General features: G+C 43.1%; 1 protein-coding gene across 1 annotated transcript in view; it reads left to right on the top strand.

Moving 5' to 3' along the window:
- ADAM10 (ADAM metallopeptidase domain 10) overlaps positions 1 to 27829 on the top strand; it is a 215638-nt gene that overhangs the window by 170683 nt on the left and 17126 nt on the right. Inside the window, exons 7-14 of the mRNA XM_088445260.1 lie at positions 2105 to 2197; positions 3774 to 3957; positions 7440 to 7603; positions 9151 to 9334; positions 11285 to 11435; positions 13611 to 13794; positions 14284 to 14392; positions 27251 to 27471. Of these exons, the coding sequence (XP_088301386.1) occupies positions 2105 to 2197; positions 3774 to 3957; positions 7440 to 7603; positions 9151 to 9334; positions 11285 to 11435; positions 13611 to 13794; positions 14284 to 14392; positions 27251 to 27471 (1290 nt within the window). The remainder of the gene's footprint in view (positions 1 to 2104; positions 2198 to 3773; positions 3958 to 7439; positions 7604 to 9150; positions 9335 to 11284; positions 11436 to 13610; positions 13795 to 14283; positions 14393 to 27250; positions 27472 to 27829) is intronic.

Genomic DNA, 27829 nt, shown 5'->3' with positions numbered 1-27829 from the left:
TAGGTTTGCTTGATGTGAATACTTGAATACAACCATGTAGAACAGATCTAGCATTAATCTATGCACATATGAATAAAGAATGCTACATGACTGTGGTAGGTATTTCACATGGAGATTGTATGCCTATATAATAAAAACTAGGTAGGATGGTCCACTAACAGACATCGAGCACATGTTCATTTGTAACTGGATTTCTCATGTTTTTCCAATGGCAATTTGGTTGCCCTACTGCTAAATATGCATTTATTTTTGCTTTTTTGTTAAATGTAGTATAAATTAAGAAATGGTATTGGTCTCTTGTTCAATGAATGCAAAATCCAAGCTTAATAAAATCCAGTTGTGTCCTCCTTGCATTTGCAGAATATACACAGTCCAGATGACTAGCTATAATTTTTATCACTAAGAATAGTATCTCTTATAATGAAACTGACGATGGAGGGCCCTCACTTGTCTATGTACTCTTCCATTATTTCTACTATATTCCATAGGTTGAAGATTGTCCACTGTCTCTTTAATCTGCCTCATTTTCTACTTTTCTTATGTTCCTCTGGTCCGGCTCTCCACAAGTGGGGCAAGTTTTAATATCTCTGACCCTTAGTATTACTGAGCACATTATCATCCGGCAGCAGCCTGTGCCTCCTGAGAGATCATTACTGTAATGGACTGTAGGCTCAATCCAGTGCCTTGGTCTTCAATGGTAATTTATATTGAAAAGTGTGAATTTGCGTACTGTTCCCCTTACAGGAGCGTTTTCATCCTTCTTTCTGTGTATGGATGTCAAGGGATACATTTAGCATGTCTTTTTGCTATAAATAGCACAGCCACGCAACAGAAATGTACAAATGCCTCATACGTTTAGGATTGGACATCCTTAGGGTAAAAGTATTATAAAATAATACTGTTATGCTTCATCATAGCACTTAAAGCTCAATTGAAAGTGGCAGGCATAAAGAGAAGGATGTGTCATGTAAAGGGATGTTGCACATGAGGTCGTTTTCAGCCAGATGGATCATGCTTTTGTTTTCCATGAGCTTGGCTGTATGTATTATATGGTCTTATTTACTAAGGGACACAGATCCTGAATATATTGCACTACTTAAAAACAGTATATTGATCTTTTTCCAAGTGCATTTTGCTCTGTAGCATCGATGTCTCCTTCCAAAGGTAGCACAGCTGCATGACACTGATGTAAAGCCCCTGTGATGCAATACCCTGGGTTACCAGACAGTCAAATGCTTGGAATAATTATTAAAGGTTTAGAAATATATCACTGTGTTTACATGAGCACTTGAAAAGTACATTTATAATACTTCTCGGTGTATGTATCCTTTAAGCAATTTGTCCAAGAGAAGATTTCAGTTTGTTTTTCTTTTTTAAGTAATCATTGATCATTGTGTTCCAGCTAAATTGGCACACTCTGCAGTTGACAGAATGCAGGTTCAGCAAGCATTCTAGTTTAAAAATAAGTATAAGACCTGCAGCTTTAGGCTAATGATTAGCCGTATATAGGACTTCAATGGCTTTTTAAACTGTTATCTCAACAAATTTGTGTGCCTGTTCACCCCACATATTGCTCTTTAGGTGGTGAGACATGTCTACTGTGTTTACTTATAATAGCGCCAGTATATCCCATTGCGAGATTTGATTGGGGACAGATGCAGATTGGAATATCTACTTATAACTTCCTTCATGTATCCTAAACCTTGTCTTTTGATTATACTGTATTAGTCTGTTTTTTTTTTTAAGTGTTTTCTTCCAGATAGTTAATAAAAAAATATATAATTAATCTCCAGCCATAGACACAAATTCAGTCAATTTAATTACACTGTAAATGTTAAACCATTAAATTTCTTAGATGTATGAACACAACTGTATAAATATTTCTCAAGCATATTTGCATGACTAGATAGGTCAATGAAAATGAATATTAGTCCAGCGATCATCCTGAATCATAATGTAGTGTATATAGTTATTGTAGGACTGTATGAATTGTAGGAATGAAATGCTCATCTCTTCATGTTACTCATCTATTGTAACCTTGCTGGAGTCTCGATGATTTGTGTGGAATAGTCTAATAATAAAATCTGTTCTTTTCATTAAATAGATATCCAGCCATGTAAAAGCGATTGATACGATTTATCAGTCAACAGATTTCATGGGGATTCGAAACATTAGCTTCATGGTGAAGCGCATTCGGGTGAGTTTATCCATTTATTTTTATGTAGTTGTAGGCACTGAAGGCACAGTGGAGTTTGAGAAAACTGCTGTTTATAGAACTTTGTTGACAATAAGATTTTCTGTGGATGTTTCAGAAGCCACAAAACATATTTAGGTGTGTTCACAGTATCATTCAGACTTTCTCTGGAAAGTATATTTATTTAAGCAAAGTGTAGCATCTCAAGTGTTAAATGATCATCCAGACATCTTGAACCTGGTTAACACATTAAAGATGAGTATCTGGGATTTGAATATTACTTTCAATGGCTTACAGGTAGACCTGATGTAGTGATGACATTGAGGACTGGTGACTTATTTGTGCTGTATAAAGCCAGCCATAGACTGCACTGACATGGCAAAGCGTAGAAGTGATAGGCCAATAATCAGAGCACGTCAATGCACTACAAGATGGCACTGTATGGAAGCGATCTCCTTTCACTGCCTGGAGTGGGCTGAACAATGCCCGGGAGAATTGGAAATGACTGATAACCAAATGAAATTATGCAGATTGTTTTTCTGCTGTTTCTATCGGGTGATTTGAACAATTATGGTTCACTGTATGGAAAGTTCAAGATCATGTAATTTAATGTTACTTCATGATCACCTATGAAACATTTTTCCTAAGGTGGCCCCTCCCAACTAGCTGCAGACCTAAGGCTGCTTTGTACATATGTATTCCCCAGGGATTTCCAGACCTGCATATACATTTTGTTCACCATCTTTGACTGTCGATGTGTGAGCAAGAGGTAGAACTGATTAGTCCTAGCATGGTATGATCTCTATTTGACAATTGTGTGTACATGATACTTTGAAATTGTTAAAACAACTTAGGGGAGAATTTGCTCTACCTTGCTACATGATTTTTCGCGATCTCCATCTTAGGCGCACACTGTTGACATAGCTTGGTGGTTAGGCACATATCGTACTTGCAGAAGTGGCCCCTTCATTTAGCTGCTACTAGTAGATATTTTTCCTGGGGCTGATCAAACCAGCAATTTATTTTTAAGTATGTGAGTAGTACAATCAATAATAGGCCCCCAGGGACTTATGATAAGCCATTTCAGCCCCTGAGGCTCCAGCTAGTCAGTGTCCAATTTAATAAAAACGTATCCTTGGTGGTAATGCAGCTTTAAGTAACTTCTTTAATGATCATCTTTTACAGTGCTTAGATAGCAGCATAGAACATTGCTGTTCCCATCCTCAAGTGCTTTTGCACATCTTTGAAAATGTCATGTAAAATTTAGTGGCATAAGGTAACCCATGGTTCAATGAGCCAAAATCGTCCGCCATATGGTGCTGATAATACAGCTGGAAGCAATGGTGCTCTGTATTATGTGGAAATCATTGATGATAACATCTTTTATTTTGTGTTAGTTCTGCATGCTATATAGCCTTGATTATAGTGAGATCTCGTATTGTTCCTTAGGGGGCTTTGCTGTTGTGTTAGTGATAAAACGTGTGTTTTGTAGCGGTTTGAGGATGATTTGAAGAGGCACATTTTTATCGAGCTCTGAAAGAAAGTTTTTTTGTTTTTGTTTTTGTTTTTTCCCCCTTAGATTAACACTACAGTTGATGAGAGAGACCCAACAAATCCCTTTCGGTTTCCCAACATTGGAGTGGAGAAGTTCCTGGAGCTGAATTCTGAACAGAACCATGATGATTATTGCTTGGCCTATGTGTTTACTGATAGAGATTTTGATGACGGTGTCCTTGGACTTGCATGGGTTGGAGCCCCATCAGGTACTGTTACATTTGAGATTATTCACAAAAACAGAAGTAATACCAGTTTTCAGCCTTTTGATAAAAATCAAACTAGAAATCATTCTTCATAAGCGTAATCTGCATAGATCAGACACAAGTACATGTAGTTTACAAGATTATTATTATTTTTTTTTTAAACCATTAGTAGTAGCCAGTAAATAAATGTTCAAACTCGCCAGCAGCTGGTTAGAGATGGTAGACTGCGATTAATGCTTTTATACTATATCTCTTCATACCTACAATATACTGTACTCTAGAGCTGGTTCACTATATCTAGAACACCATTGCCCACAAATTCCCAAAAATTCCTATATCAAATTGATACTATGGTCATGACATCAACTTTATGACATCAACTTTAAGATGTACTTTCGAAGTAGGTAAGATACAGTGAATGCTTAGGTGTATCTATTATGGGTGCAGGATGTACCCACACCGCATACCAGGTGTGGGCACCCCTACGCCAGAATCCCGATAGCAGTCGGAATCTCAGCTTCAGAATTCCAACCACCGGCATCCCGACAGTAAGTATTGGGCTTCCGCGGAGGTTTAGGGTTAGGCACTACGAGGGGAGTTAAGGTTAGGCTGCAGGGCCGGGGGGGTGAGGGTTAGCATACTTACCTGCACGCGTTGGGATTCTGACTGTCTGTATTCTGACCACCCAACCCCTCACACCCTGCATCCACAATTTTACTTAGCTCCTAGCCGCCGCATGCACAGATCTCCAGCACTGACTTTGGAAATATGGCACTGACTCCATGTTTACGAAGACTCTGCCGGAGTTATGCACACAAGACTCTGGCACAGTGCCAGAGTTTCATAATCTGTGCATACGCTGGCGCCAGGCTATTTTTCTTAGGGGGAAGGGGTACTATGGAAGTCTGCACCTGCGCCACCACCCGTCTTAATACGCCTCTGTGTGAATGACTAGAAGAAATTTCCATATATTTTTTGCATTAGTTTTTAAGTTTATGTTGTCCAAAAATACTTTTCACAAAGCTGTCTGCTACCATCTAAATGGAATCCTGGGACAAGTGGGTGGCTTGTTATCTTGCAGCCACTTTCATTCCATTTTGTAGTTTGATAATCACATTTATTACGCACAGTAAGAATGGTAAAAAGACGGCAAGTTCATTCCTCAAATTCTGCAGTGAACATATATCTTGATGTTATTAGATGTAGAAATGAAATGCCTGCAGGTTCCCATTCACAGCAGGGAATGCCGTTTTTCTGCGATTTGCAGACACATGAAGCCCCACTGTGAGGTGGTTCCTGAACAATGAAAGTTCTGTCTTACAACTTCCCACTTCTAACACAGAGAGAGCACAAGCTAGTACTGTATGGTACCATCATGTGGATCCTCGTGCTAGCTATAAATAAATGCCTTTCTTTATATCTCTGAATTGTGGTAATTGCTACACTTGACCACACATCTCATGATTTAAGGGAATTTTGGTACGTGTATTACTGTATATTTCAGCATTAAGCAGTTAGCTTTGTTTGGATTTGATTCTCTACACATTTAAGTTATTGCAAGTTTTCATCTTTGCAAAAATAATCTTATTTATAGTTTTATACAATAATCTATTAAGGGATTGGTGGGTTTTTTTATGCCACGTTTGTTCAAAATGTTTAACAATACAAAGTGGCACAATATACGGATTTTGCTATTTATTTGCTAAGTTGCATTTTAAAATAAAAGCAAGTGTTTGTGTTTTTAAATTTCCATGTTCTAGAATAACGGGTTAACATATTACACAGAGCTTTCCTATAGGGTTACATATTAAACTTACATGTAAACTCAATACATGAACCAACATTGTGACCGAAGGTGAATGCTCTCTAGAGTTTATAATCTAATAGTTTCCCATGTTGCTGAACACCAACTGTATCTAGCACATAAAACATGTTGTGCACCAAATGTGAAATTTTAGTTCAAGCGGCATGCTCTAAAATGTCTTCAAAATGTTGACAATTAAATTCACTGCTTTAAGTTTAATCATAATAGCCTACCATGTAGTATATACTCATATGCTTTTAGCAAAAAGAAAAGTAAGAGTTCTCTTTAATGCTTAACAAAATAATGTATAATACCTGCGTTCACAAAGTACAAAAGGGCAGCTTAAAAATCATGCGGTCCCCACCACATATCATGCAACAATACAAAAAATATACAATATTCCAAGCGCTCCTTTTTATGAGATATAAATGAGTCTCTTTTTAAACCACAGTCTATTAGAATGGCAGATTTCACTTCTTCTATTGTATATCTTCCTCCAAGAATCCCTCAAAACAAGCAGAAAAAATACCATTGGCAGGCAATTTTAATTTAAAGGTGTAGATTTTCTATTCCTACTTACATGTAGGTATGGATGGTCCGTCTTATCACAGCGTAAAGGGGATTGACTTCTTTCTCTTTAATAGATAATGTAAGGTCCGCACCCAGCAAGGTGTATCAAAACCTCAAGGAGAGTTAGAAACAACAAAAGCGACCATAGTGTAATACTATTATATTTATTGAGTATAACCACATCAACAAAAATAAAATAAAAGTGGCCGCGTATCTGATGGGGCCTTCCAACCAAGGCAAGCATGTACACATACGATAGTGAGTGAAATACCCGGGTTCAAATCACCTCTCCGTGGTACTCCTTGAAATGGTATGGTCACCCCTACGGTCGCTGTCCCTCCAGTCGCACAGACGCGTTTCGGCTTCAAAGCCTTTATCAAAGTGTGACTGGTGAGTGAACTAGACCTGTTTATATAGTCCTGATGTAACTCCACCCTTCCTCTCAATTATTCCCATCAAAGTCAATATGTTACAAACACAGTGTTTCTTGAGTGATACAAAATGTATACAAAATACTAACAAATTGTATAGAATTTTTAGACGTATATAGAATGGCACTATAGTGTCTCCAATAAAAAATACTCGATATCGGAGGCGGGTCTATTCAAATGAGGTACCTGTAACTAATGAGGCTCTTACATATATCCATCCTTTAAGGTGGATCTCAATTCACACCTCCATTCATGTCGTGAACCATGTGACTCACGCTGTACACCGAGGCCGGATAACAGTGGTGTCCATCATAACCCGGCATGTGTGACAGTCATACATAAGCGCCGCACATGGCAGTTCCCATACACACGTGGTGGTCGGGCGTGGGAGACATCCGCTCCATCCGGCGCACATCACGTACATAGTGGGCGTGCTCCGGAAGCGCCGCGCCAATCACCCCTGCCAACCAGGGGTAGGGCTTGCGCCTCATATCCGGCTCCCAAATGCTTAGTTTAGGCTTGTTCAACATTTATATATAGATCTCCATTGTACTGACTGCCTGAACATATGATTTTGGTTTTAGGTTTTTTTTATTTTCTTGTGCATTTACAATCCCTTTTTTGTTGTCGAGGTAAAATTTTATGTTAATTAATATGTTGTTTATGTTCACTGCTTATAGGCAGCTCTGGTGGAATATGTGAAAAGAGCAAACTCTACTCTGATGGAAAGAAAAAGTCCCTGAACACTGGAATCATCACCGTTCAGAATTATGGCTCCCACGTGCCTCCCAAAGTTTCTCATATCACTTTTGCCCATGAAGTTGGACATAACTTTGGCTCACCAGTAAGTTTATAAAGAGAACATGGGAGATTTCAAATTTGCAAGTAACTCAATGCAATGAGTAATAAGGAACAGTGGCATTTGTTAGATTTAGGTTTCCTTTAATTAGACAAAAAGTCTGATTTAATTAGACAATAGTCTGATTGTTGCTCGCCTAGCCTCCTTAACAGAATAACGTGATAGATTTTTGATTTCTATGTTTTTGCATATAGCAAAATAGTTGAAAAACCAGATTCTTTGTAGTCTGAAATGAGAACAGAGAATCCAAGTGGTTCTCTGTCAGATGCAGACTGTATTCTTACATTATGTATCTATTTTCACTCTAGCATCTAAATGTAACTACAGTGCCTATAGGAAATCATCATACCCTGTCAAAATCCTTGCCATTTGCCATATTACACCCTGGAAAATTAAAATGATTGAAATCAAAAAAATTCCAGCTTTATTAACACGTTTCCCCTTACAAAATTCAAGTCATTAAAAGGTAACTGTTCTGAAATTAATAAATAGTGAAGATTTACAATAATAGCGTTTGGAAAGTGATCAGTCCCCTGATTTAATACTTTGTAGAGCCACCTTTTGCTGTAATGTCTCTTATCTGCTTTTATTACCTAGATTGGGGATTTTTTGCCCATTCTTCCTTGCAGATTTGCTCCAATTTAATTCCATTTTCTGATGAGTGGCGATGGACTGTTCTCTTCAAGTCCTGTAGACATTGTATAAATTTTTCAGAGTTCCTCTTCTGGCATGCAATTGCTAACTATGTAGTTACCTGTCCATAATGTAGAACTGCTGGTAAGAAATAGTATCGTCGTGATATCTTATGCATTTGTTTCCATTTTATATATTTAATATAAAACCTTTAAGCTTATTCTGAAGTTATAAGGAATTTACCATCCCCGTCTTTCTGCTACCCCTGCAAATATATTTCCCTAGATGTCTGCACATCTCCACAAAGAACACATTTAGCTCACATCCTTTAAGCTTTACTTAATTTAGGCTTTGCTTGAGATTTGCTTAATACAGGTTTTTGATCATACGCAGAAATTTGATGAATACAGCTGTACATCTGCCATATTACTAGAGAATAGAACTATAAAGTGTTGTTTTCTAAAAGATCTTCCTACCGCTCACTACTTTGTATTCCATAGTGCATAAGCTACGTGAGCATGCTTCCTTAGAAGAAAGCATTTTCCATACAAAATAAACATGCAGCTCTTTAATTAGGATTTGGTTTGAAATCCCAACAGCCAGAATACTGACAGTGGCATCTCGACAGATTTCTGGAAATATTATAACCCTTACCCTAATCCTCCCCTCCCGTAGCCTAACCCTGCCGCTAGTGCCTAACCCTAAACCTAACCATGATACATACCGTCGGGATTCCAAAGCCGCTGTTCTGACAGTCTGCATCCTGACGGACGGGATGCTATCTGCATCTGTTTTATTCCAGACACATCTTAAAAGAGAACAGAAGATTTGTCTTCTGTTTTATTGTCTTTAAAGTAGTATTATTTATTATTATAATGTTTAGACTTTTCTGTTTGCAGCATGACTCAGGCTCTGAATGCACACCAGGAGAGTCTAAGAATTTGGGCTTTAAGGAGAATGGAAATTTTATTATGTATGCCAGGGCTACATCTGGGGACAAGCTCAACAACAACAAGTTCTCCATATGCAGTGTCCGTAATATTAGTCAGGTTTTGGAGAAGAAAAGGAACTCTTGTTTTGTGGGTATGTACATTCTTTCAGTGTCTGAATCATCAGTGTATGTAAACTAGAACCTAAACCTACTGCAGAGCTCTATCCTCATGAAGCGAGTGTTACATAGTGGGCAGAACAATTTGAAATCCAAAGGTCTTTATTTCAGATGATGTTGGATCCTTATTCATTCTCTGAAAATGTTATGCTACTAGCGTTGCCCTAATCTAGTGGTAATAACATGGATATGAAAATGTTTTTATGCAAACTTCCTGGCACATATTTATTTAGCTCCTGTATGTTCACTTGCCACAGATGTAGTAGTCTAATATAATGTTATTTAATTTGTCTTTTTTTTTTTTAAATTAAAGTTCTTTATAATATTTCAAGTATAACATACAAAAAAGATAATTTCCCTAAGACTCAGTGCTGTAATATCAGAATATTGTGCAGTGCGTGAACAGTGAATCCTTTTGAGTTCAGTGTACAGTATATTAAGAAAATGGATAATGACCAATATCAATGCAATGTTGACGCAGTGAAAGTCCCCTCCACTTTAAACAGAATACAAACAAAATATTGTACATGATACCAATTAGAAGCTTTTGCTAGTTTGAAAAAAAAAAAAAAAAAGTACAGCATGGACTAAGTAAGATCTGAGCATGGACTGGTTTCCTGTGATGGCAATCACTGTAACTAATCCACAACGGTAGTAATGCATACACAGCGATCTTGTCCAACATATTTGTTATGTTTGCATAAAACTTCTGCTAGCATAAACACATCATTTAGGCCCCACAGTGCCATTGATTAAGGCCATCTGTTTCTGAAACAGGGATTTTGTACTTCAGTGTATGTTCTGTTGACCATGTCCAATAAGCCTAAATTAAATCTGCATTGCGATTTAGGTATGCCTAGAGAGGCTTCAAGGTATAACCTAGATATGCAAGGTAATCTGAGGAATGTCTTTCCCCGTGCTACAGATACTCTCCTACTGATGATCAGTCTGTATATTTAGAAGATGCTCTTTTGAAACCACAGCAGCTAAAAGCACATTGTCAAAAGCACCAAGCCGTGTTATGCACACATGGGAAACATGCTGCTAGGACCTGTTGATAGGTGCACTTGAACGCTATCGATGTGCTAGTATCTTTCTTTTTTTAGTGATCTTATATTGGTGATGTAGCTGCTAAATTTAAAGCAGCAATTTGTATTCACTCAAAACCAAAGCTGAATTAAACTTATTACAAATAGCCCATCTTTGTAGAGAACCATAGAGAACACGGGCCTGTGAATGAGTAAACCAACTTTGGATGCACTTTTCAACTTTCTAACATTAGTCATCCAGCATTTACATTAACAATTAACACTAGTGCGCTACATGTGTCTCTCTACATGTTGTATCTTTTCTGTGGTGTGTTATGGCTGCACTTATTGGACCTTATTCAGCAAATAAAAGAAAAAAGCAATTTATATCTTGGGTATACAGTGTTGCCCTATAGGAGGGGCAGATTTCAAATGTGCAGATACCTGTAGTTGGAAAGGGCTGTGTCATAGCTTAATTCTAAAATTCACAGTAATAGCATTGCTGCCAATATTTGTCTGCTACAAGGAGAAGCAGCTACTATTTCCCCTGCATGCAAAATAAATAAATGCATTTGCGTCCCTTGCACTGCAACATGGTTTGTTCCAAGAGCAGATTGTTCCTGGCTTTCTCCTTTTATTTGCTCCTACAGTCTATCATGTACACTGTGGCTCAGAAAATAGGTTCCTTTGTGAATAAGTACTTGACAAAAAACAAAAAAAACCCTAACAAAGGTGTGATAACATACATGAAGAAAAGTATTTGTAGCATGTGTTTTCCAAATGAATAGTAAGTTGCATGTACCTCCGCATGCATGTGCCAGAATACTGTCATAGAACTGCATAGATTTAACACTTTTGTATGTCTGTATGGTAATGCTGTTTAAACCTGTGTTACAGAGTCTGGGCAGCCCATATGTGGTAATGGGCTGGTAGAACAAGGAGAGGAGTGTGATTGTGGTTACAATGACCAGTGTAAAGATGACTGCTGCCATAATGCCAACCAGGCAGAAGATGTGAAGTGCAAGTTAAAACCTGGAAAACGCTGCAGGTATACACCCTATGGCTACGTCTGGAACTGCCTGCACATAGTTTATATCACTATTTTTACATTTTTTCCATAATCTGATAGAAACTATTACGGCGTGACATTTTAAATTCATTATACACTTTCTCATTGCTTTGTCCTGTGTAATGAATTTTTAGTTAACTTTTCTTTGCCCCAAACACATTTGTTATGAATTACATTTTAGATTATTAATTGTTCCTCTTAGTTTTGGATAGTGAATGACAAGGGTATATGGTTTATATTTTGATAACCTATTTAAAATGATCTTCAATCTATGATTCTCAAGTGGCTCAAATTGTCCCCATCCGTACTTTTTTTTTTTTTATACATGCCATTTTATGTATTGGAGGAGTATAATATCTCTAATCCCTCCTGTACATGTGTTGGTGCCTATATCTCACAACTGTCCTCTTGTCCCTACGTTGTAGGAAAACATAATAGGAACTGTAAATGGGCTTCGCACACCAATGAACATATAAAGGGGACATAACAGTAGGGCATGCTATATATGTGTTCCATTTTCTCCTTCTTGTAACCTTTCTTCGGAGGACTGCAGCTGCCTCCTGGTGTGTCTGGGACTGTTTTTCCTGTCTGGATGACCGGGCTACCTCCTGTATATAAAGCAAACAGATATACGTGAACCCTGAGATGGATCGGTGCATCGCTAGGTCCCATAGCAAAATTATGGTAGTGGTCCGATAATGCTGCTCTAGTCTCTGGGCCTCTCACACTAAGGGCCATATCCAATTAGCCCCGAACACTGTTCGGGCGCTAATTGAACCCCGCGATCGGCGATAAACGGGGATTTTTCACCGATAATCACCGATTTTCGCCAATATTTTTTTTCTCCCTATCCTTTTAATTCGGGCGAATTAATAGGATAGTTCGCCCGTTAACACATAGGAGCCGTGATAAGCTCGCGGCCCTATGTGTTCTCACCTTTTTTGGGGGCTAAAAAACAGCACTTATCGTGGATTATTTTTCGGGACACATCAGTTCCTGGAAAAAAAAAACCCTGATAAGTGCCGCTGTCAGGCCAACTTCGAGGCTAATTGGATAGCCCCGGGCGAGCTAATTAGCCGCTGTAATTTACCGCGGCTAATTGGATATGGCCCTAAATAGCAGAGGTCAACCACATATGAACGCTGCGCACAGATGCTAAGAGGCCTCTGCTCCTCTGTTCGGCCTTTTATGCAGATTGAGCAGGCCGCCCCTCTACAACTCCCGCAGCCACTGTAGTTCTGCCACTGTGTGGTTAACCGCATAAAAACACTGCATGTGCATGCTCAAAAGGCTTCCGCTCTGCTCTTCCTTCAATGCTGATTGAGAGGGCCATCCCCCCCCTATCCTTCGCAGCCCCTGTAGTTCCGTCTTGCTAAGAACCAACATTGATTCTAAGATTATCCTATTTTCAGAAGCACGTAGAAATTGGTGGACAGCTTACAGTTAGTACTACAACTTTTATTATATTTTAGAGACCGGTTTCAGATGGGGACTGTTTTTCAGGCTGGTAGCTGAGGGCAAGGGGGTTGTTTTATTTATTTATTTTCTTTTTATCTTGCGTGTATAAACAATGAATATATTTTAGGGATTAGGATGTGTTTGTTACCTTACCTTAAAGGAGAATAGAGCCTGTTTGTACATGAACAGATAACACCAAAACAAATGTCAGTGCATCCATGTACATTGGAAGTAGTTTTCTCCTGAAATCTACATTTATAAATGCTTTAATAGAGGCAAGTTCTGAATTATTAGGCTGCTCAGTATGTAAGGTATTTGGGTCAAAAGAGGCACTGTGACAGATAAGCTTATGGTTTTTATATAACAAATACACCTTATAGAATATAATCTATTCATACCCTGATACAGTACTAAAGCTGAACTTTGATATCACGATTGTGGAGCCACATTTGTCAGGCAACAAACAATTGTGGTGAACATGGCACCAGCAGTCTATAATTGCACTAATAGCAAAGTTCTCTTTATTGAAGATCACTATTAGACACTTATTTCATGTATGCTCTCTACATACAGTTTGGAACTATTCACATTGTACTGAAGACGAAATGCCTGGGATACATTGTAATTTCTGTCTTGTATAATAAGGTTGCATTTGCTAGAGTATGTACACATTATAACTCGCACCTTTTGTTCCAGTCCTAGCCAGGGCCCTTGCTGCACAGCTGAGTGCAACTTCAAAGACAGCCAACAAAAATGTCGCGATGAGTCAGATTGCGCAAAGATGGGAAGTTGCAATGGTGTTTCTCCACAGTGTCCTCCATCTGAACCTAGAGAAAACTTAACTGAGTGTAACCGCGAAACCCAAGTCTGCATCAAGGGGGTAAGTACATTGGAAGTCCATGTTTTAAAGATTCATGTTGTTGGGAGTTTCTAAGAAGCTCGGTCTACTTTATATAGAACAAAATGTGAACAATTGTGTGATATAATGCTTAACACCTACATGCTTTTTGCATTTCCTATAACAATTATAAGGCTTTTTTAAATGTTTTAAATTGCAGAGATGGGCAACTTGGCCAACTCCTAATCATAGTGCTACAAAGGAAGGCAAAATCTGTCTGTCCAGCTGTTGTGTTCCTAGTCCCATCACAACAACTGGACAACCACAGTATGGCTACCTTTTTAGTATTGTAAAATCATTCTGAGATGGACAGTAACTGGCTAAGTTCTACATTTACATGTCCATGTGTATACAGTGATTTACTAAGGAGAGTCCGGCATAAGAGAATGCTTCTTTATATTAACATGAAAGGAAACTGTCTTCTCATTAAGATTTCTTATTTTGTAACATCATTCTCTACATGTCATACAGCAATGTGCAGGTTCCATCTGTGAGAAGTTTGGGCTAGAGGAATGCACCTGTGCCACTACAGATGGGAAAGATGATAAGGAGCTGTGTCATGTCTGCTGCATGGAAAGACGTGAGTTACTTTATTCTCATACTTTATACCAAGCAAAGTGTGGCGCTAGCAATTTCTCATACAGTTAAGACATTAATTATATTTTTTTATTTGGATAAAAAGCCGTAAACTGGTGTTTATATTGCTAGAAATCCTGTTGTCACATACTGTGTTTTGGAAAGTAGGAAAACCTGTTGTACCAGCAGATCCTGATACAAATTCTGTGGTGGTGCGAACACCACGGCAATGCATCACAGTCCCAGCAATGCTCATCCTTCCGTGTCCTAGATCTTACTGTGTTGTAAAAAATTGATTTCTTCTTCAGTGACCATAGGGATCCACAGGGATACCATGGGGATAATGTGGTTGGAGTGATCCAGGCACCAAACAGTTAAGCTTTCAGCTCCCAGGATGCCCAAGGTCCTCCTCCACATATTCCCCGACCCTGGCCACAGGCATTCAGTTTGATTTTGGTGCAGCAGGATTCAGATGCACCTTTTTAACAGGGGGACTGCTCAGGCAGTCCAAAGCTTTAATTTTGTGTTTTATTTTATTTCTATGTTATAGAGTTAGCAGTACTGAGCGTAATAAAACGCCTGCACTGCGACACGGTCTACCTCTGCCAGGCCGCAACACCAGTAATGACTCTGGTGATTTCGGCAGGTCATGGCAGAGCTTGATAGAGGCAACGCCGGGGCCCTGACTGCAACCGGGCGCACGGAGATGGCAGGTAAGGAGATTCCTCACTTTTGGTAAATTTTGCACGGCAGTAGTTGCTTCCGTTGCTGGAGACACACTGGAAGCCGCTGCAGTGAGGGCTTGGGGCCATCCGCTCTATCACTAGACCACCAGAGCCTTATCGTCTGACACAGAGGATCGGCAGCAGACGCTTCTGCTGCCATAAGGCCAGCGTACCCGGCCGGTTCACACAGCTTAGGAGAGGTAGGCTCTACCCCGGCAGTTCCTCCCCCGACCCAGACGCATCAAAGGTTTTCCCGCATCTGTGTAGCTGTTCCTACCCTCCTCGTGCATATGAGATGCTCACAGCCCACTTTCGGTGCTGTGCTGAAGCGGTTTGGTCTCAGGAGGATTTGGGTCAGTCTCCCTGTATACCTCTCCCCTGGATCAGGTATATAGTGCTCTATATCCTACCAAGATTTGAGTATTTGATTCTGGGTCCATTGCAATTAAATTACATATGCATTGTATATGATGTTTTGCTAGCTGCTGTGTTGATACTGCCTTTTATTTCTGACTGTCAGTTATAACTATAACTGTTTTTCTACTTCAGGGTCCATAGGGGGTCCACAGGGTTGACCTTGGGGTATAGGTTGGGAACCAAATCCGGGCACCACGCAGTTAAAGCTTTTAGCTCCCAGGATGCACTTGGGTCCACTCTCCCTATAACCCCACCCCCAAGCCAGAGGCACCTCAGTTTAAGTTGTGCCCGGCCGGAGTCGGGTCACCGTTTAGTGCAGTGGGGAGCTGATTAGCAGCCCCTAAGCTTTATTTTTTCTAAAGGACAGAGTTTTTTATTTTTCCTTTGGATTCTTCAGAGCGGCAGCGTCAGACTGTCCATAGGACGTCTAAGCTGCCGCTCCGTCACCCCGCTGGCGCTGAGACGCCAGTACAGATCTGGGGATCTCAGCGGGACCCCAGAGTCTGTACTAGCCGGACTCTGCGGGCGCCCAGGACTGCTGCCGGATCCACGGGGAGCAGGTAAGGTCGCGGATCACCGCTTGCGGTGATCCGCGCATTTGAAATGCAGTCCTGTGCCTCCGGTCTCTGGGGACAGACCGGAGGCGCCGGCAGTGGCGGCGGGCCCCCCATACCCCGTGTGTCCACTAGACCACCAGGGACTTAGTGTTCGGTGCAGGGAGCCGGCGTCCCGGGGGTTAATAGCCGGCCAGGGGAGACAGCCTTCCCTGTTACAGCGGCTCCTCCCCTCAGCTCAGCGCGCCTTTCAGTATCTATAGTCTGGCGTCGGTGAGCTGCTTCCTCCGCGGGCCACGCTTCTTCTGAGGTCTCCAGCGGCCATTTTCTCTGTGGTGCAGCAGAGATCTCTGGAGATGGCAGTTGGTCCAGTCCCCCTGCGTACCTCACCATCAGGTCAGTGTACACAGCGCTGTAGCCTTCCCAGACACTGAATCTGGGTAAGTTGCATGCAGTGTAATAGTGCAGTATATTATATGACATGTTTATGTATATATGTGTATATCTGCATTGTATGTGACTTATGCTAGTGCTGACTGTCTGTATTCTCTCACCTGTCAGTGTATATCTATCCCTTTCCTTATCTGCCCTAATACAGCTGTACTTGGGGTGGTTCTGAGACCTCACATTTATATACTTGTTAATATTTGTGAGGTTTGTCACATACTGTTGCGTGCTGCACGTTGCCATATTTTGAGTGGAACTGTGTGTTGCATACGCTGAAAATGGGTCCCTGCAGCTAATTTTTAGTATCAGTCAGGACCAGTATAGCGCTGCTTGATCAAGAGCGTTATGCTGCACCCATTTTTACTATCCTGCAAGCCATGTGCTGCAGGTGTTAGTGCGGAGGATTTAACTCTTAAAGGGTTCTGTATGTGGCGTCATCGGGTGCCGGCCCCTTTCACGACCCCCTTGGGCGGTTTGTTTTCTCGGGATCCTCTTAATTGCGGATCGCCGGGCGGGCCCCATTGTTGTACCTCACTTGGGGTTACTTCACCATACTACCCCTTTTTCATCTCAGGGTATCTCGCAGTTTCTTGCACTCTTCCCCTGTGACACAGACTACTGCTCCCTACAGGGGTTTTTCGAGTATATGAATTCCCCCTGGTGCCACAATAGTCTGTCATGCCCCTTGCAGGGATTACCACAACAGCCACACTGGGTGGATGTCGTTTTTCTATGAAACGCAAATTGGCGTGGTTGACGCCCTGTGGTTACTTCCCACTTGGCTCTACCGTGAACTGGATACTGTTTTGGGCTCTTTCCCTCTTACACGGGGGGAAGCCTATCTCAAGTATTATTATCCCTGCTTTGGGCTGGTGGCAGGTCCATTCTGGTTAGAGTGAATGTTGACCTGCACCTGTATCATACACCCTCAGTATGGCGTGCCTTCTGGTTCCCTGTTGCTGACTAGCGGGTGGATCGCATGGCGGGACTCTGGCTGTTGCCAGATATGAGGTATTACAACAGTGTTTGGTCTCCTGTCCCAAATTCCCTGAGGGTCATCATGAGCCCCTCCTGGGGTGGATGGGCATGTTACTCGTCTGATTACAGACGTTACTACGCCTCCCATTCCTGCGTGGTCGGATTCTTCTGATCCGTAGGTGGTAACTCTGCCTGAAATCAGTATACTCGCTTTCAGGGGTTGTTACCCACCCTACCATGGCTATAGCATGGTTGGTTAATACTATTGCATACTGAGCTGATGCATTTGTAATGTTTTTTCCCCTCCAACACGTCTGGGGTTCAAATGTATTTGGTCGCTCTCGTAATATATGCAGTTGTCATAGGTGGACATGCCTATATTGGATACCAGCTCCTAACTTTCAGAGTTCCGGCTGCGACGGTATCCTCCGTAATACCCTATGGCTGCGCTCTGGGAATGCAGAGGTGCAGATACCATCTATAGGGTATATCTTGTTGGGTCCTGACCTTGACAGTGGCAGTACAAATTTCCCGCCTTCAGCTATGCTCACTATAGGGCCTCAGACTATTAAGTCTTTTTGTCCTCTGGGTCAGCCTAAAGGTCTGTTTCTTAATAGACTGTCGGCCTTTACAAGGGCCGACATATCCAGTTCCGAGCAGGCCTGGACTGCCAGCCGATCCTGCTTCTGAACCTACGGATATATCGTCAGCCTGACGAGACAGGCCTACCACTGGGAGATGGCGATTTTCTCAGTTTGCCCGGTACTAGTGTCTAGTTGCCGCGGCTACGTGGGTAGGAGGGTACGCACTCTCTTTGCTCAGGCGGCCTATTTCCATGTGATGGTACTCAGGCCCTTATTCGGAACAGGGCCTTACAAATCCAGAAAGCTATACAGTTGTTGCGGTAAGCGGAGCTAATTGGGCCATCCCCACTTTCTCAGCGAGGGACTGGTTGTTCTGCTTTCTTTCTGGTGCGGTGGCTGAATGGTCCTCTTTGGCCTATTCTCTGTCTCATTTCCCTGAACCAGTTCCTAAAGCTACCTGGGCTCAGGAGGCAATCCCTATGCTCCATCATACTATGTTTGGAACCTGGGGACTTTATGGTATCACTGGAGATACAGGACGCGTGCCTACGGGTACTTACAGAGACCTTACCTCAGCATGGACTGAGGTTTGCTGTATCACAGCACTTACGATTTTTCGGGCTCTGCCTGTTGAGACTGCTCTCAGCCCCACAGGGGTTTACCAGCGTTTTGGATTTTCTGACAGTTCTTCTGTTCAGTATATCCCAATGCTCCTGTACCTGGATGGCCTCCTGCTCTTAGCAGGATCACCGGGGTACTTTACAGCCGGGTCAGGTTGACTGTGGCTTCTTCAGGGTGCAGACGTTTAATCAATGGGGAAAAAGTCCTCCCTGCATCCCTTTCTGGGTATTCTTCACCTAGGAGCCCTGCTGGATTCTCAGAATCTGAGAATTCTTCTGGCGTAAGACGGCATCTCCACTCTTCCATTAGGAGTACATGGATGTCTGCGCAGTCGACATATGTCTTTACACTCTGGGATGCATGGTCCACTATTCAGTGTCTGCCTTTGGAAGGGTGGAATGGGCTTAGTTCCATTCCAGGCCTTTCCATAATTGGCTTATCTCCAGATGGAACAAGTTTTTTCTGTCTGATCACTGTTCAAACGATGATGCTCTCCCCGGAGGCAAGTCGGTCCCTTTTCGGGTGACTATGGCCATCTCGTCCAGGGTATTCTTTGCTAAGGACAGTGTCTGGTTCGCATCCATTTCAGTGCAGTTGGATGTCTGTCGATTCCACCCTGTCAATTAACTTGTTGGAACTTTAGCCTGTCTTGGGCCTTCACTCTGGCATAGCCCTTGTTTCCCGGTGAACCTGAAAAAGTTCAGTCCGACAGGGTCAGAACAGTGGCTTTCTTTTTAGCAATACTGTTCGTTGGGTGGCAATGTCAGGTATGTCATACATTCGGACATTGTCTAAGGGTCTCCTCCCGACCATCTCGACAGTGTTCATTTCAGGTGCTCTCCATTGGGAAGCGGGAGTCCTCAGCCGTCACGACGTGCATCCAGGGGACTAGTCTCTTCCCCAAGAGAGGTTTCATCTCCTGGTGAGCAGGGGGGGGGGGGGTCCTCCTGAGGTGACCCTCATGGCCTTCTGACTCTATCACACTATGGTGTTACAGTCCAACTCTGGGGATTCTGAAGCAACCTTCAGTGACTCTTTGTCGGTGAAGTGGTTCTTCCAATTTGCGTACCTGTGTTCTCCGGTCTCCATTCTTCCTCGAGGGAAGTGTTTCAATCGAGACGGAGATGCTTTCCTGCTGGTGGCTCCTGATTGCCCCAGATGTCAGGGGTACTTGGTTTTTCGGAGTCTCTCCATCGATACTCCATTCCTGATGCTTCACTGCCCAGACCTGTTGTCTCAGGGTCCTGGGGTTTGCCTTGGACCTGGGTAGTTTGTCTTTGACTGCGTCCCTACAGTGGTCTTACATCTTCCCTGGCTTTGTCATCGTTGGAATGATTAGAGCACATGGATCAGCTTTTGCTGGGACCTACCACAAACTGTGGCAGCCATAATTCTTATGGTATTATACCTGTCGATATGATCCTCTGGGGTCCAGGATTTCCAGATATTCTGGCATTCCTTCCGGCTGGCTTGGGTTTCACCCTCGGCCTGGCCTTCCTGACAGTGCGGATCTCTACACTGTCAGTATGATTAAGATATGGAATTGCTCCGCTCTGATATCCAGTTCATCCTTTGGAGTGTTTTCTGGATTATGCCTCCATTTGTCCTCCCTAGGGACTCCTTGGGAGTTAGTAGTGGTTCTTCGTTAACTCCGGGGAAAGTTAATGGAACCGCTGGTTCAGGGAGTTTATATCACCCAGGTGAGTGTCGGAATTGGGAGCGTTCTCATGTGGCTCCCTCTTCTGGAGGGCATCTTGTCAGGGTGTGAGTTGCTCTCACCCTGTGTTTCTTCTTAGTGATTTTTAGGTTCCATATTATTCTGGAACTTATGGTGAGGCCATTCAGTCCCCAGTCCTCTCGGCTGGTGTGGCCTCATTGACTGTAGTCCGGCCTCTGTGGATTTATGTGATCCGTTAATCGGACTCCTTATTGGTGGTCTGAAATTTCTGGTTTTAACAGGAAAGGATGGCCGGCCTATGGCCAAATGTTGGCTGGACGGCCTCGTATGTCTTCTTCAGGGGCCTACCCATGGGTAGGCCTTTCTGTTATTGATGCTTGTTTTTTCTCGGGCCATGTAACCCTCGTGGGTGGCTCGCTGTGGCGCCTTGGCTGTTTTGCCTTGCTAGATGGCCACGTGGTCTTCTGTCCACAACTTTTTAAGGTTCTAGGCATTGGTTTCCTTTGCCTCTCCGGATGCTTCCTTTTTGGCGGCGGATTCTCCTCTCAGCACAGGAGCGTCCCCTCCCTTGGTTGAACTGCTTTGGGACATCCCCAAGGTCAACCCTGTGGACCCCCTATGGACCCTGAAGTAGAAAACAAGAGATATGGTAAGAACTTACCTTTGTTATCTCTGTTTCTACGAAGTCCATAGGGTCCACAGGGCGCCCGCCCTGACGCACCTGGCTTCGAATGGGCTGTGTGGCTGGTCACCGGTTTTCCGTCTCCCATTTCTGTGAGTATGGTTATCGAGTGTTCCAGTTTTCTCTCTCTTTTTCTCTCCTCCTCCGGCCTTTGGCTACTTACAAACTGAGGTGCCTCTGGCTTGGGGGTGGGGTTATAGGGAGAGTGGACCCAAGTGCATCCTGGGAGCTAAAAGCTTTAACTGCGTGGTGCCCGGATTTGGTTCCCAACCTATACCCCAAGGTCAACCCTGTGGACCCTATGGACTTCGTAGAAACAGAGATAACAAAGGTAAGTTCTTACCATATCTCTTGTTTTTCTCCTCATTCCTCTGTTACAGGTGGGTGGGCTTTTCTTCTTTGTACTTCACATTTACTAGTTATTTGTGAAGAGTGCCACATACATTGCATTGTTACCTTTAGAATTGATATGTCTAAAGGTAAAGGGAAAAAAGAGGTTGAGGCCCCTGTGCTGGTTTCATGTAAATCCTGTTTGGCAGGCATGTCCCCTCAGGACTTTATACAGGATGGTTTGTGTGCTGTCTGTTATAAAGAACCATCTCACCAGTCCAGTCTACCAGCCCCTGTACAGGCACCATTTTGGGAGTCCTCCTTGACTCAGGTGATGACGCAGCTAGTGGATCGTTTGGCTACTCCCAAGCTGCCCCCTTTAATAGGATACCCAAAGCAATTTCAGCATGCCCCTCCTATACAGCCTTCCTGGAAGAATGTTTATGCCCACTCAAGTCAGAGTATGGCTCAGTCGGCTGTTGCGAAAAGACCGGTAGTCACTAAGGCTCATGAGCTGATGTTATCTTTTTATCAGTCTGCTATGCAGGTAGATTCAGACACATCATCACAGGAATCAGATGATGCGCCGGGGTCTACTCCAGGGTCTACCTCGGGAGAGGAGGACCATCCTTCTACAGTGGATGTCTCTTCTTTGGTGAGGGTGGTCAAATCAATCCTATATATACAGGATTATGAGCCGGCTCCTAGACACCAGAAGGTGGTTAAAGCAGCTCACTGAACTTATGGAAAAGGCATGGAGTAACTCTGATTTATGGTTCCATGTTACGAAAAGAATAGCATCTTTGTATCCTTTCCCAGCTACTGAATGTATTAAGTGGGAAATCCCTCCTACTGTCAATGCTCATGTGATGCATTTAATCAGGAGTGCTACGTTGCCTATTCCGTCAGCATCTTCTCTTACAGATTCTACAGATAGAATTAAAGCAGTATTTTCATTGTTGTTACTCGACCAGCTATGGCCTTGGGTATCCAAGGCTGTTGAAGAATGGACTGAGGCATTGAAAGATACTCTACCAAATGCTACCAGAGAACAGCTGATCTATATCTCCCACATAAGGGGAATCGCCCTCCTATTTGGGAAAAGCTGCAATAGATGCTGGACTCCTAGCTTCTAAAGCATCGGCAGCCTCGGTTGTGGCTTGTTAGAGCCCTTTGGTTAAGGTCCTGGAAAGCAGATACGGGGTCAAAGAAGGCCCTGGAATCCTTACCTTTTTATGGAAACATACTATTTGGAGCAGAATTAGATAAGATAGTGGCTACTCTGGCAGCTTCAAAATCTGCAGGTCTTCCATCACCAGCGACATTAAAGTCTAAAGCTGGGTACACTCTTTTATGATTGCAGGCTGATCGGGTAAAACTGTCCCGATCAGCCGTGCAGTCTGTCCCCAGTGTGACCCCCTGTGCATACATAGCACAGTGTGTACTGGCTTTTATGGGATCGGGAGGTCGAACCGACGAATTTTAAACTGTACATAAGATGCGATCTCCTGATCCCGACCGTTGCAGGGGCGTTAAAAGCCGTTTATCGGCTAAAGCTCCTGCATCGGGACAGGATACACACCTATACAATCCAACGGCCGTTCTCTCGATATTGGATGAACGGCCCGATTGTATAGGTGTGTACCCAGCTTAAGCAGTCTTCTTTTTGGTCCTTTCGTCCTCGGGGACGAGCAAAAGGACAGTCTTCCACCAGGCCGTCTAATTCTCGCAAGACGGTCCAGCAGCAAACTAAAAGTCCTGGCCGGTCAGATGTCCAGCTTCTAAGCCGAATGACAAACCCTCTGCCTGATGGTGTGGGCCTCCTCCTAGGGGATCCCAGGGTGGGAGGTCGACTTCTTCAATTTACGGACTACTGGCATCAAGTAACAACAGACGCCTAGGTCCGAGAAGTGGTCTCTCAGGGGTATGTTCTCACTTTCTGGAGGCATCCCTCCCAGAAGTTTTTTGCACAACTCCCCATCGGAGCCTATCAAGGCCTTGGCCCTACAGGAGGCCATTTGCTCCCTGCTACAGGCAGGGGTGATAATCCCGGTTTCTGTGGTTCAACCAGCAAAGGGTGGTTATTCCAATCTATTTTTGGTTCTGAAACCAAATGGGTCTCATCGCCCTGTTCTAAATCTGAAAACCCTCAACAACTTCATCTGTGTACCCAAGTTCCATATGGAGACTCTCCGATCAATTATTTTTTAAATGGAACCTGGGGATTTTTAAGGTTTCCCTGGACATTCAGGATGCGTACCTGTATCTGCCTATTACGCCATCCCACCAACAATTTCTACGGTTTACTGTCCTGCAACAACATTACAACTTTCAGGCACTGCTCTTTGGTCTATCTACGGCCCCTCTGGTCTTCATCAAAATAATGGCGGTGAGGACGGCCTACCTCAGGCATCAAGGAATCGGAATACTGCCATACCTGGACGACCTTCTGATATTGGCACAATCTCCGGCTGTTCTACAACACCATCTCCAGCTGATCATTGCCTGCCTACAGACGCACAGATGGATAATCAATTTGGAAGAAATCTTCTTAGTCTCCAATACAGCGGATGGCACTTCTGGATTCTCAGGCACAACTGGTGTTTCTGCCAAAGGACAAGAATGTGGCAAATTGTTAGGCAATCGAAGAGTATCCATTCTATCAGCGATGCATGTCTTTGGGTCAATGGTATCCACCTTTCACATGGTGGAACATGCACAGTTCCACTCCAGGCCTCTGCAGCAATTGATTCTCTCCCATTGGAACGGACAGTATCATCTAATGTGGTCCAGGACGATCCTTCTCACTTCAGAGGTTCGTCTCTCTCTCATGGTGGCTACAAAAGGATCATCTGGACAAGGGTCGTCCGTTCTTCATTCCAAATTGGGTGCTCCTCACCATGGACGCCAGTATTCGCGGATGGGGGGCGGTGACAGGTCATCACACCTTTCAGGGAAGATGGGCAAATCAAGGAAAGTCATCTGCCCATAAATATTCTTGAGCTTCAAGCAGTATACAAAGCACTTATCATGGCACAGAATCTGCTCCAGGGCAGGCCGGTCCATATCCAGTCCAACAACGCGACCATCATAGCCTAGCTCGATATTCACGGAGGCACGTGAAGTCTCGCTGCCATGAGGTAAGTGACAAACGTTCTGATCTGGGCAGAACATAGTCTCCCAGCTATCTTGGCAATATTCATTACAGGAGTCATCAACTTGGAAGCGGACTTCCTAAGTCATCAGGACATACACACCAGAGAGTGAGCTCTCCACTCTGTGTTTTTCCAACTCCTGGTGAACAAATGGGATCTATCAGATGTAGATCTCATGGCCTCACTTCACAATCACAAGGTCCCCAGGTACGAGTCCAGGTCCAAAGACCCCTCAGCCACATTCGTGGATGCACTGGCAGTGAGATGGGACTTCAAACTGGCGTATCTTTTTCCTCCGATTTCCCTCCTCCCAAGGGTCCTCAGGGACATTCAAGCAGGAAGGACGGAACAGTGATACTAGTAGCTCTTGCTTGGCCCAGATGCTACTGGTTCACCGACATACGATATCTACCCATAGATCCTCAGTTTCCTCTTCCTCTTGGGCTGGATCTGTTAGCGCAGGATTCCTGCCTGCATCTGGACTTACCCCATCTGTCTTTGACGGTGTGGCTCGAGTCTTCCATCTTAAGAGCCAAAGGTTTCTCCAGCTCTGTTGTTCAAACGATGCTTAGGGCACGAAAGCCTTCCTCTGCCCACATCTATTAGAGTTTGGCATTCTTTTGGTCAATGGTGTTCCCTCTGAAAGAATGACCCTATAGTTTTTAGGGTTTCCCGGGTACTTGCTTTTCTCCAGGCTGGGTTAGTCTCCACCTGGCCGCCCTGAGAGTACAGGTTTCTGTGTTGTCAGTTTGGTTCCAGCGAAGAAATGCTTTTTTGCCGGATGTTAGAACTTTTTTCAGAGTGTCCTCAGAGTTCAGCCATCGGTGACAACGTGGGTTCTGTCCTTGGTTCTAAAGGGGCTGCAAGTTCCCCCATTTGAACCTCTGGACTCAGTAGATTTGAATGGTTGACAGCGAAGACACTTTCTCCTCACTATAGCTTCTGCACGCAGTCTCTCTGATTGGGCAGCGCTCTCTTTTTGCTCCCCCTTTTTGATTTTTCACCAGGATAGAGCTGTTTTCCGTACACAGGCGGGTAGTGTCCCGTTTTCATGTGAATGACAAGATTTCTGTTCCAGCTTTTCAGTCTTCAGACCTTTCTGTAGGTGAAGCCTCCCTGGATGTGGGTCGTGCTCTCCTTATCTATGTAGATCGTACAGACTCTTTTAGAAAGTCAGACGCTCTTTTTGGGTTATATGGTTTTCACAAACGAGGATGACCAGCTAACAAACAAACTCTGGCTCGATGGTTACGTATGACTATCGCTCAGGCTTACACACAGGCTGATCTCTGTGTCCCAAACACGGCAACAGCACATTCTACCTAGTCTGTGGGACCATTGTGGGCTTTCTGTCGTCATGCCTCTTGTGCAAGGCAGCCACATGGTCTTCTGTCAACACTTTTCTTCAGTTCTACGCCTTTGATACTTTTTTCTCTCAGGATGTTCCTCTGGGCGACGAGTTCTCCTTTCTGCTCAAGAGCGTCCCCCACCCTTAGGGGAAATGCTTTAGGACATCCCCATGGTATCCCTGTGGACCCTGAAGAAGTTATGGTAGACTTACCTTTGTTAACTCTTTTTCTTCGAGGTCCACAGGGCACCCACCCTGACTCACCTGGCTGCATTGGGTAATTTTTCTTTCGGTCACTGATTCCCTCTTTTTCCTGTGAGTGTTTCTGGTGTAGGATTGTTCTTCCAGCTCCTTTTTCCCTCTCCTGCCTTGGGCTTGTTTACAAAACTGAATGCCTGTGTCCAGGGGCGGGCTATATGTGGAGGAGGACCTGGGGCATCCTGGGAGCTGAAAGCTTAACTGTTTGGTACCTGGATCACTCCAACAACATTATCCCCATGGTATCCCTATGGACCTCGAAGAAAAAAAGTTAACAAAGATAAGTCTACCATAACTCTTACTTTTAAAATTAATTCAAATGTTTAAGTTGTAATTCTGCTTTAAAGATGCAGTACATGTTAATTTATGGGGATGCAGTCATAATTCCGACCGCAGGGATTCCGGTGCTGGTAAACTTGATATATACTGAGCATAAACAGAAAATAGAGATACTAGCTTAATAAATGGCAACACACATAGCAATAGAACTGTTTTCAAATGCAGTGTGAATAAAAATATAAAATTTAGATGACTGTAAATTTGGACTTGGTCGTCCGTTCTTTATTCCAAATTGGATTAGATTGAGCTTCTGTAGATCTTTCATATAACGTGTTAGTAATGACATTAGACAAACTAAATGCAGTTAACGGCTCATGTTTACACCTGTCCGCGTTTTTCAAGCATTAATGAACTTATGGAAGCACATAAGAAATAGGTAATTAATAAAGAACCTATTGGTGCCGTGTCCACCATCGCCTTCTAAAATTTTAATGCGCATGTAAATATATAGACCATGGCATCATTTTATCATGCGTTAATAGGTGTTACCAGTGCAACAGTTTGTATTGGTAAAAGCGAATCTCATATGAATCTTGGTAAAAGGGCATCTTTGGTACTCACAGCTCACGTATTTCCTGGCTGTTGCTGTGCATATATTGCTTCATTCCCTATTTTGTTACTCTTGGCTATATTTCTTTGAAATTTAACTATAGCTTGTCTTTTCTTTGTTTTTATTAATAGAGTGCTTCATATAAAAATATGGATTAACCTATATGAAATGTTTTGCTTGTATCTTTTCCTTCTAGTAAAGCCTCACACTTGTGCCAGTACTGGGTCGGAGGTATGGAGAGCTCACTTCAAGGGAAAAACCATCACCCTGCAGCCTGGATCACCATGCAATGAGTTCAAAGGGTACTGTGATGTGTTCATGCGATGCCGGCTGGTCGATGCTGACGGACCGCTGGCCCGGCTGAAAAAGGCTATTTTCAACCCTGAACTTTATGAAAACATTGCTGAGTGGATTGTGGTATGTATATTATACTAGTAGAAATGCTGTATTTATCTTTACCATGTCTCTGCAGACTACCCTAAAGGAATAATCTGCTTATGTGGATATTTAATTTTACCATCTAGTATGAGAAAACTAGACCCAGTAGTATGAAGTAGTAGTATGCTAGATACTCTATAGCAGGTGGGGATTGTGGCACTTCTCATATCAGTGAATAGGTTTGAACGTAATAGGATAAATAGCTTTTGCGCAAGGATATTCAAACCACTGAAGTCGGACTGGTGAAGTAGTGGTGGGGCAGGAGTGTAAACATAGTGATACATACAGCCAGCACTATGAAGATGACGTTTCTGCAGGAAAGGGGAGTGCAAACATA

The sequence above is a fragment of the Taudactylus pleione genome, unplaced genomic scaffold (assembly GCF_031769625.1).
Source record: "Taudactylus pleione unplaced genomic scaffold, aTauple2 ptg000019l, whole genome shotgun sequence".
Taxonomy (NCBI): Eukaryota; Metazoa; Chordata; class Amphibia; order Anura; family Myobatrachidae; genus Taudactylus; species Taudactylus pleione.
The sequence above is the reverse complement of the archived record's forward strand: the minus strand, read 5'-3'. Positions and strand labels throughout refer to the sequence as shown.